This window comes from Manacus vitellinus, unplaced genomic scaffold (assembly GCF_001715985.3).
Source record: "Manacus vitellinus isolate BGI_N305 unplaced genomic scaffold, ASM171598v3 scaffold_6_pilon, whole genome shotgun sequence".
In the NCBI taxonomy this organism is placed as follows: Eukaryota; Metazoa; Chordata; class Aves; order Passeriformes; family Pipridae; genus Manacus; species Manacus vitellinus.
The window spans coordinates 32,579,247-32,590,865 of record NW_021940750.1 but is presented as its reverse complement, the minus strand read 5'-3'; the positions used below and the strand labels follow the sequence as shown (position 1 = coordinate 32,590,865).

The following is an 11,619-nucleotide window of genomic DNA, read 5'->3' as shown; positions in this document are numbered from 1 at the left end:
TAGGTAGTAGAGGCTCACATGCTCAGGAACAGTTTCTCTAGTTTCCTCAAGCTACAAAAGTCAGTAAGGTGTAAAATTTTCAGATTAGAAAATAACAAAATTGAGATAAACCAGGGAAAACCTCAGGGAAAAGCATATGGCTTAAGGCAACCCCATTGGGTTTAGCTGTAAAGCGAATGTGGTCTCAGCAGAAGAAAAGAGGCAAATGAATTTGATAAGGTTGACCAGCAGCTACCTAAAATCCAGCTTAAATACCCAGAAAATAACATGATCATGCAAGTTATTTCCTTGAAAAGTTTGTGCAACACTATTAAAGACAAGCAAGATGACGCCTTCATGTTCCAAGACATCTTTTTGCCAAATCTTCTCTGACCACAAACCCTGTGGAAGTTGGTTTTGTTTCAGGCTCACGCTGACTTCAGAGAAACTGGTTTGACCAAGCAGTTCTTGCATCATTTGATGTAACTGGATGTTCCCAGAAGCTTTCAAGCAGATTTCATTTTGTTCCTATACTGGCACCTGTTCTTAAATATACATTTATGTTCTATGTTTAGATCATCACAGTGGTCAATCAATACCTTCTGAAGTACCACAGAGTTCTCAAGTTCACCTAAGAAAGATGATTCCCTCAGCTTTAGTCTAGAGAGTATTTTTACATAAGAGACAAACAACACTCCTCCCTGTCAGTCTGGGCCCAAAGTAACTCACTTTTACACTGGAAATCCTGAAAAATTCCTTTGAAACACTTTAATAAATATCATTTGTGTGGCTCTTTCACCGGTTAACACAGAACCACTGCTGCAAGGGTGACACAATCCCTAGTCCCTCAGGTGGAAGGAGAATATCTTAAGTCTTCGCCAAAATTGACTCCAAGAAATTTTGCAGCCAAAGTTTTATACTAGTTTACTTCTGGTTTGCTTGAATCAGCTCTATGAGCCACATCCTCGGGGCTGTAAATTCAGCATGCATTAGGTAAACACCAAGATCTAAAGCTGGAATCAAGAACAAACCCTGCATCAGAGTCCTCAGAGGAAAGAGCTCCTGTAGAGTCCTAGAAGGAATGACAACACACTGCTCCAGCTCCTGCCTGACAGGCAGAGAGAATCTGAACACGTGCGTGTCTGTGTTCTACTGAATCTGAGTTTAAACAAGTTCAAAAAGTGGTTTGCTAAGTATTCTGTTACATGTTACTCTAGTCCTAAAAAAATAGCTATCATAAGACATGACCTTATCAGCAAGATTTAAACATTAAAACATCTGCATCGTCTTGAGATGAAGTGAAACATTGACTCAGAGCAGTTACAGATGCCAACAACTTCTGACTTTAAAATATGGCAAGTTAACAGTTTCATTGTGGCCATTTGCTCAGCACAGTGTGATAGCATAAGACCACCTAAGGACTGCAAGATAAATTAAAACTCAAATGTGGAAAGGACTATTGAAAGTTATCTACATTTACAGTTCAATCACACATTTTTATTTAACATCAGTATACAGAGGACAACCCCAGCAAGTTATTTTGTAATGTCAAGTATTTAGTAAAGTTCTTCAGCTGTAACAGTGACAATAGAACAGCTAAAAATAAGCAGTATGAAACAAACATGATCTTCTTAAAATTATAAATATACCAACAATACTTCTTAAAGCTTAATTATTGCAACAGTTAAATTAACAATAGTTCATGTTAGAAAGGCTCTATGAAATTTATTCAAGTTGTCAAGAAATTAGATGGAAGTGTAAAAAGGAAATACATATGAATTTTACTTTTGATTTTCACTAAAGGTAGTCAATACAATTTTGTACAGTATCACCTAACATGTCAATCTTTAACAAACTCCAGTATACAGAATCATAAAATGCAGAAAAAATAGTTTAATCTTTACATGTAAATTGACAGTAAATTAACTGACACAAATTTTATTATTGTAACATAAGCAGGCCAGCATTTTAAATATTAATTTAGTAGCTTTATGTTGTTAAAGGGGCAGACATATACAGTCATTCCAAGTACATACTCAAATTTTAAGAGGTGATAATTCAGAACATGGGTTTTCTAGAAAGTGTTTAGTAAAAGTCATGTTATTTCCTAGTCCAGACATCCTAATCATAAAGCCTTTACAGGGTTATGATCTCTCCTGGCTTTACTGGAGCCACTATTCACACCTCCTCACTCACACACACACACACACCTTGCTATAAATATCACACCAGTGTACTAGGCTTTAATTCACCCTGATAATGGGGGTAGGCCATGTGCAACTTTGCTATTATGCACATTGCAGAAAGCTTCAAATTTTAGCATGGTAACCTGATGTCGTATAGCTGTGTTTCAGTTTTACTATAATCATCCCTGAAGTTTATACAGATACCGTATCACGTTGAAAGAAATCTATTTGATAGTACTTAAATACCAGCAATTGAACTTCAATTGTAATGATGAAATGCTCCTTTCCATTGAGGAAGAATTAGTATGTATAGCTGCTCATCTCACTCAAATATAGTACATGAATGTTTAAGTACTTTCACTAAAACAGAAGTCATACTAAAACATGATACTGTACTACAATTGTAGTTAACTAGAAAATTCAAGGATGTTATAATTTAAGTCTAAGTTTTCCTGTACAATAAGTCAAATAAATAAATTCCATGTGCATTTGTTTTACAAAGTGGTAGCATGTTTCTCTTGCTAGGTTATACACTGCCATTTCTCCTGGGGGTGCTTCTGGCCAATCTTACCTCGAGCTTTCTCACACAGGAAACTCATCAGCAACTTTCCTTCACGTAAAATGGAGTCGCTGCAAAGACGGTGAATAGTCAGTTCTAAACTCAAACATGGGAATCACACAGGTACTGCCTCTGACCACTAAATTCAGAAAAAAGCTGGTTTGCATGTCCAGGCACCACTTTGGTTTTTTGGGAGTTTTGTTGGGGTTTTTTAATTGCTTCTGCAGATCCTGTAATTCAGTCTGAATAAGCTATAAAGAGAGCCCATAAAGTTTACCTTGGTTCCTTTAAAATACTTTTGCTATGTTTTCAGATTAATCCAAGAGTTCTGTAATCCCATTTAGGTTTCCTATCAGGGCCTGGGAAAGGCAGGGGTGAGAGATGACAGCTCATTGTCACCACGCTGAGAAGAAAAGTTCATACTCTTGTTAAGGCAACCTATTTTTCTCACCACCTGAACCTTATTCCACAGAAACAGGTTAACAAAAAATAAGATTAAAAAACTGAAACTAGTGAACCCTGAGCCTCATCCAACTTGCTTCTAATTGAATTTTGCCATTCACTTCACCTCACTGACTGGGATTTCACACAGCAGTTCTGGAAGTGCAGTGCAAGAACGGCACATCCCGTGAGGAAGCTCAAGGTATGATTTTGGACACACAGAAGCAGTAATTTGGAAAGTTTAGAAACAAACTGCCAGGACACTGTCAGCACTGTACAGCCTATCAACTATCATAAGGATCATGGCTGAAGAGACACTTCTGGATTTATTTTCCACTCAGGGCAGCGCCAGCCCAACCAGAAAAATAAACTGAACTTGTCATACACTGTCCAATTATCCAACATGTCTTTTGATGGATATTGGAGATGAGAGGGAAAGGTAGGTTCAATGGGAATTACATTAGACACCGCAAGCCTCCTTCACTTTTCCATCCAATACTTTCTTTAGGCTGGCAGTGGCATCAATTTATTGAAGGCCTTTTGAAGGCAATGATGGAAACAGCAGCAAGATTCAGAGGCTTTCTCTCTATAGAGCTGGCAGACAAATAAGTGATGGAGATTTAAGATCATTTGGGGACCCATATTTCAAAGGAAGACTAGAAATAGCAACTTTAAACCCCAGAGTAATGGGACAGCCTACGATAAAGCAGCTGGTGAAACAGAAATGATGGTATATAACCCAGTAAGAAAGACATCACCATGAGTGTTTTATACTTTGACAATTCTCATTAAATAAAATTAAGTGCTTTCCTATAAACAAAAAGGATGCTCATAACGTCCTTCTGGCACAAGTATTTTCTTATCAAAGCCCTGTAAACATGCCCTCAAAATTTAGTTTTTACCAGCAGAGTGAGCTCACTAGAAATGCAAGTGAAATCAGAAAAACAAATTAATTTGAAAATTTCTAAGTAAATACATCCTAAACAATATGGCATTTACATCAGTGTGCAATATATTAATTTTGAAAGTGATAACTTCAGCATGAAAATTACTTACCTGTAATTAAAGTTTTCCATATTGGCCAATACATAAATCCTGATTTTTGGTACTGCATACTTTATCTCTGAAATATTTGAAATGTCATATTCCAAATCAAAGTCAATACACAAAAATATTTAAGTTATACTCAGTCTAACAAAACCCACCTCAGCCACTGAAAATAAATGTAACAATGTAGTGTTTAGTAGTATGCAAAGGAATTTTAGAACCAAAAGAAAATATAGCTCACAATAGCAATCTGAGGCACTGCTGTAAGCATCTAAAGTTAATTCATAAGATGTGAAGTGCACTGAGTCACAAAAGTATAACTGCTTTAGTATTTTCATTTAGGACAAATGTTTTAAACAGTTTAGTATTCTGAGGGGATGCTCTTTTTTTTTTTTTTTCCCCCTTCATTAATGCTGGATCTCTAGTTCTGAGACAAAAAAATACTTTTAGGTAACACCCTCCTCCCTTCTCCCCAGAAAAGGGTTTACAGCTTTTAGTTTTAGATTCAACTTTTAAATATGCATTAAGATGCAGAGCAGACACAGCTCTCTATGCATACACCTATGTTGTGACAAATTTGATAACATCTCAAAGAAACCTACATTATACAAACAGTTCTAAGAAAAATTGAGTTTTACTTGAAAGTTTATAGCAATGAAGATGTGGTATCTAAATATATACAGTACCTCCACTTCAAAAGTCAGATTTATGAACCAAGTGGTTAAAACCTAACGAACAACAGGTTTTCATTTAGGTTGCCCAACATGGCAATATTCAGGTATTACCAGATAATCTCTTTTACTTCAGGTGATAATCTACATCCCCTTTCAGAAATTTTCACCAAAATAATGGTCCTTGTTGCCAGACCAACTCTGGTAATGTTTTCATAGCTGTATTCCTTTGAACTGTTGCTGGCAGACAGAGCTACTGTAGCACAAAGTACTTTTTAACAAAAGAATCACCACATTTAGCTTCATTAAAAATTTAGCTTGCTATACATTGGACAGAAGGAAAAATAAAGTTTTATAGGTGTTCAAGTGCATTAACAACAAGAGTTAGAACTAGTAATAGATTTTAATGTAGGTTCAATTGATGGAACAGGTGCCATCAAAAGCACGAGCTTGTCGATGATCAAATTGCCTAAAACCTGACAGGAACAGAACACTGAAACTACTCAGAGAAAGCCTGCAGGATTTTATCTAACTTAAATACATAAATCAATACCTGGCTAAAATTAGAGTTTCTTGATAATACTGATTCACAATTTCAAGAACATAAGCTACAGTCAGTACAGGGCTCACAAATCTGTGCATAAAATGCCTGATGTTTGAATAAGAAGTGGTTTCACATTAATGGCAGGCCACCACAGAAAAGTATGAAGGAATAAAACACTTTGGCTTTAATTTTTTCAGAGGCTCACATTTCTCATTAGACTTAAAAGCAGCAGCTTTTCGTAAGCTACTCTCATTGGGAGTGCTGTATTTTGTAGAAAAAGTTAGTAGGATTATAATTATTTTAGTGTTTGACAGGTTTTACTTCAATTTTTACATAAACAGCTTTCACCATATTGTGGTTATGCTTAAGTATAAGAACACTGATCAATAGTTTAGATGCACAGTATTTATTTCTTCTGCTGGAAGGCAACTATACTTAATAATTGTATCCAAGACACTTCAAATCATTCAGAAATATGGCATGCAGTATCCAAAAGTATGGCTCTGAGGATATTTTTTTTTACATTAAGCATAAAGAAATTTTATATTCAACATTCATTTATATTTCAAGAAAACTATCTATTCAGAGTTCTAGTTCTTTGATGCAGCATTAAGGATTAAAACTTACCACTTTACCAGGCCTTGCCCATGTGCAAATAAATCCCTCCTGACAAGCAGTGACTATACAGTCTTCAAGAAAAATTAACACAGTCAGTCTTTCATGTGCTATCTTTTTACAGATAAGAGGCTCTAACAAGGGAACATCTTCCATTCGGGGACAGAGAGGTGTTCCCAAAGTTTTAGCTGGGTCCGTTTTGGTTTTAGTAACTAGGTTCAGTTTGTCACTGCTCTTGCTAGATATATGTCCCATGCTATGGTTTCTCTTGTGATCTTTTTCATGGTGTCTTTCCTTCCGATCATGTAGCGATAAGGTTGCAAATTTACTAACGCCAGAAGCAATGGCACCATCCATGACACTGCTTTTACTGCCAGCATTTGAGACTGCAGAGTGTGGAAGGCTGTTTGATCGTGGAAGAGGAGGGGGTACAGAGTTTCCAGGTGTTGTGATACTGTTTCCATTACTTCCCGGGTTAGTTCCACCACTTCCTGCAGGTGGACTTGTGGCATTCATGACATTTGTATGTGTCCTTGCTCTTGAGAGAGGTTGGTGGGGGAAGAGGATATCTTCTGTAAGATCCCACAAACAGAGCTGTGTGTCCTGGCCTACTGAACCAAATCTATATGTAACACTTACTGGACGACTGTCTGTAGAGTTCCTTTTGGATAATCTAGATTGCGTGCTATTGGCTCGATCTCTGCCAAAATGGAGGTCTTGGAAATCCTCATCACTTCCGCTAAATTCCATCGGGTCACTCTCTTCTACACTAGTGGTATATGGATCGAACGCAACGACACTGACCCACGATTTGTGTCCGTGGCCTCTCGCTATGACTCGACAGTCCACGAAAGACCAAACTGTCACCAAGTCATCCTCTCCGCCTGTCACTATGTACTTCCCATCGGGACTCCAACACACACACAGCAGTCCTCCAAAGTAGCTTTTCATTGTACCATGCAATTCCACCGAATCAAAGTTAAACACGCGAAGAAAACCATCCTGGCTCACGCACGCCAAGAACTTCCCGTCAGGGGAAAAGGCAAATTCATTCAGGGCACCCTCACCTACTGTCCATTTAAGCAGAGGGTTTCTTGTGGATTTACTCTTGCAAGTGTGCACTGCAAAACTCTCTCCTTGTTTAAGTAGCTGGTAGTGCGGGGCTGTGGTACCACAAGTGTGCTCCACGTTATACAAGTACATATTGCCACTGGAATGAGCTACTAGGAAAAGGCTTTCCGAACCCGGTACCCATTTTACACAGGTTACTCTGGACTTGTCTATTAGTCTCTGTGAAAAACAAAGAAGATACACATCAGAAAGTCTGAAAATTAAAGTTTTCATGATTAACTGTAAATCTGAGCTCTCTGGGGGATGAGGAACAATTACTTAAAGTGAACTCAACTTTCTAGACAGGAACTATGTTACTGTATTTGCAAAAACTTATCAGGCAGTAAAGAGGAAATTATTTTCAGACAAAGTACTTTCAAAGGTTGTTATTATGGTCCAGTCACATTCCACAAAGATCATACTTCAACCAAGCCAATCTGTTGCTATGAATCTGAGGGTAGTGCTCTTAGGTTTACTTTTCCCTGTGTAGGTTGAAGAACATGAAAATGGAACAAGAAAACACCGAACAAGCTAAAAGGGAGAAAGGCAGTTACTCATCTGTGTTATAGAGCAAACAGTTTACAAATCAACAACAGTAAATTCAGGTTCTGTTTTTATCTGAAATCACAAAAAAAATCCAACCTGTGAAATAAAGGCTTTAGGAGCCTCCAGCAGCTTTTACTGATTCAGGGAGCAAAGGCTACACACAAAGTGACCTTGTTATCATGTGGCTGGAAAGCCAGTAGGTAAATGCGTGTGGTTTGGTGAATTCAGAAGGTACCACATACTCTTCACCTTGGAATCCCCACCCTCCAATTTCTTTTCTTTCAAGAGCCAAGTACCTGCCAATACTGTTACAACCTGATTAAGCAGTTTCTTTTAAAGCAAAACATTTTTATAGAGTCTATCATTGCAAAAGAATGAACAAACATTAAACAAATGCTCCTGGTCACGATGTCTTCAATGCTCTAAGAGGTAAAGTTTGACTCCCTGAGTTTGCTACTGCAGTTCTGTTGGACTTCTAAAACTTACCAATTTGACCACGGCACCACTCAGCTGCAACTTGCAGACAAGTAATTCTTTACAAGCACATTCAAGATTTGTACTTGGCATACTGGTTATAAGCTGAAAGAAGAGCTGAGCTACACAAAAGGCAAGAAGGAAAATACAAAGAGCCGAAGGGATACCAGAAGAAGTTACAAAAGCCTTACAAACAAAGAAGAAAAAAGATTCCCCCCCAAAAAATCTTACTATGCTGTTTGTCATACAAAAAACCCCAAACTAATGGATACTACATTGATTGTTACATTTCTGGGCCTGTAACTGTCACTGGAAAGCAGCACCTGGCCATTTTAGATTATACTTTTCCTGCTGTCAAGCCTCAGTGTAAAACCAGTGAGTCTTTCTCCTGTAATTCCTCATTGGTTAAATTTGCCATGCTGTATTTGAGAGCTGAGAGATGTAACTAAATCTGGCAAATTTCCTTCAAATACGGCAGCTTTAAAGTAATATATTCTGTGATTCTGTTGTGATATGTTAAACAGCTTTTCAAGTGTTCACTGATATATCATTCAGGTCTCAATAATGATGATATCAGAAATTAGACACATCAGGAGAACACAGACAGGGAACATCAGCTCTCTGGCTTGCTAAAGGCAACAGTCTTCTCATCACTAATATGGCAGCAAAAGCAAAGTTTCTTGCTCTCCTCTACTGAAGCGGCTCAATCTGACATACAACCTCTACTTGGGAGAGCAGCAGCTCAACTTTTATACCAGAAATGGCATTTGACATCCATAATCACGTTGGGCTACATGATCCTAAATACTGCACAGAAGACCTGCAAACCTGATCTCTACTGCAAGGAGGTTGTAAAAAACAGACAACTGCAATTTGCAATGAGAACAGATCAGCTCAAGGAGACAAGATGCAGAGAGACTTTAAGTCTCTGTGCAGCAAGTGACAACTCATCCCCTTCTCAACCAGCAGAGCTTTAAATTCAGCAGGAAGATAAAAACTCTGAAGTTATAACTTTTAGCAGTTTAATTTTGTCACAGTTGGAAGGAGTACCACTGTTGATACAGACTGATTTAGGCAGGCAGTCACAAGCTGCACAGTATCACTCACCTCAGCCTTTCAAGTCCCTACTGTCTTCTACATCAACAGAATTTAAAAAAAAAAAAAAAGAGGAAGAATAACAAGTTAAAATGCTTTAATGTAGTCTATGTTTAACATAACCTTCTGTGTCATAACAGGTTGAGTTATTTCACATATCACACATGGTTAAGTGCTATCACAGGTGATAGTCCAAACAGAGCTTTGGGTTTCCTGAATCACCAAATTATTAACAGGACAGGTGGTGAATTCTATTACCTCTAGCACTAGAGCTAGAGCTGTTGAACGATGTAAACATTCATTTAGACCACCTTATGAAGAAATGTTTATTCTCAAACACTACCTAAACTCTAAATATATTCAAAACCCAACAGGCACCTTCATCTTGAAGCAAATGAACTGGATCAAACATCAGTGCTCACTAATGTTTCTCTGAAATGGCTTTTAGATACAAGCCAGAACTTAAAACATGTCCAGGGCAAACTTCAATACTGTAACTGACAGATTAAAAATATATAAAAGTTTTATCAGAGTTAGTTATAACTGCAGATAAGGTCAGTATAGGAAACAAGAATTTGTCATTTAACTGCAGCCTGTGTGCATAGTTTTTTGGTAGCACTGAGTAAATCCTTATGTTAGCCTGGTAGAAAATATATCACCTCATTTAAATTTCCACCTGTCAAAGGACATATTCCCACCACAGTGAAGTAACCTGGCTATAGCACAGATGAAAGGCAACTACAGTTCAGCTACAAGAGTTTGGGAGCTATTCTGTGATATGAAACTAGCTGTTCAAAGTATTTCTGCTCCCATTTGTAATACTTACACTATTATCACACAAGAATAAATCAGGTTGTATTTTTGGGGGGAGGGATGTTAGAACAATGTGCTAAAATTAACATTTCAACTACTTATACAGAAATTTCTAACCAACAGAGTACTCCATGCAACATTAAGAGATTCTCCAGCACTGTTTCCAACTCAACACAAGCAGAGAGACAGAGCAGTTGGGACAAGGCCAGGTAACAAGAAAAACACCCCTCTTCTGATCTACATGTAGCTACTTTTAGAAAGCTGAGGAGAAATTAGTTCTAATTATAAAACATCCCCATTGAGAACAATATTTCAATGTACTTTGCACAAAGAAGAAGCAAGGCAACACATCTCTCTGAGATGGCAAAGGTATATTTGCTCAGCTTGAAAGCTGAGCGATGTTTAACTTCATCTGCAAAGTTCTGATCCAGATCTGAAATTTCTAAAAGGAAAAGAAAAACAAACAAAAATCCCACAAACAAAACAAACCTGCAAACCCCTCCACAGCGCTGGATTAAAACACAAAAGGAGCAAAAGACCACCCCCTTAAAAGAAAATCACCTCCCCCAGACCACACAAATTCCTGTAGTTTATCTTGTGCAGAAAACATTGTCAAAAGTTGTCCCAGTTACCAGATTTCTTTCCTTGTTGGCATCTGGATGCTTACTCTTCTAAGAATGCCAATACTACAAGATAAGCAGAGCCAGTGGTCCTGTAACTTGGCATTAGTGTGCCACATAGTACTCCTTCTATCTTATTGCATAGCAGCAGAAAAAGCAGATGGAGAGTTTCCTTCAGGAACATCACATGGCCAAGACCTCATAACCCTTCAGCTTTTTCAATGCAGCACTCAGTTTGATATCCCACTCTTCTCCAAACAAGCCTTTAGGAATACTCAACACAGGCAGTTTCCACTGTAACATCCTGACCATAAAAATTGGTATTTTTAACTTATTTAACATTTTGACCATAAAGCATTAGTTAAGTAGGGGTTTAAATGCTTTTTTTCTTCATTGGCAACCAGAAGCCTCAGAAACAACTGACTGCAGAGCACACACAGCAACATTTAGATTTGTAGACCTTATTTCCATCAGTAAACTGTCATCAACTAGTTACAGTACTACTCAAATCAGAAAGTCCTTATTTAATCTTAAACCCCATAAGATGCCTTCATGAATAGCATTTTTGTGCAGGTATTCCAAGCCGATGGAACAGCTGAAAAACAAAGGCTGCAACTGAACAAGAAGCTACATGGGCAAAAGGAGTCAGCTACAGAACTCTGAAAATCTAGGAACTTCAATATCACACACACAGTGCATGCAACAATGTTAAGATTTCTACTTACTTCCTCATTAAATAATTTGCTAGTTTCTTTTTTAATAGGGTCTATAAGCTGGACCTGGCCTGCGGAGAAGCCCACTAGAAGAGACACACTTTCTGCTGTGGCTGTTAAGTGATTGAAGTCATGGCATGTAGGCTGTGTTCCTTTGTATATCCTTTTGTCTATTGGTTTACTCAAGTCCGCAGCCTGCAAAGAGA

General features: G+C 37.9%; 1 protein-coding gene across 6 annotated transcripts in view; it reads right to left on the bottom strand.

The window, feature by feature from the left end:
- WDR20 (WD repeat domain 20) overlaps positions 1-11,619 on the bottom strand; it is a 17,232-nt gene extending 5,613 nt beyond the window's left edge. For 2 of the 6 annotated variants that reach the window (XR_003212898.2, XR_003212900.1), the window contains exons 1-3: positions 11,426-11,533; positions 6,055-7,332; positions 4,222-4,288 (exon numbers count right to left, since the gene is read on the bottom strand). Coding sequence is in view for 3 of the 6 variants with exons in the window: in XM_025896088.2 (XP_025751873.1) it covers positions 2,778-2,795; positions 6,055-7,245 (1,209 nt within the window). In the remaining 3 variants the exon portion in view is untranslated. Of the gene's footprint in view, positions 1-1,454; positions 2,796-4,221; positions 4,289-6,054; positions 7,333-11,425 lie in introns of those variants that run through there. The other 4 variants (XR_003212899.1, XM_025896088.2, XM_025896087.1 and 1 more) reach the window with 4 other exon arrangements.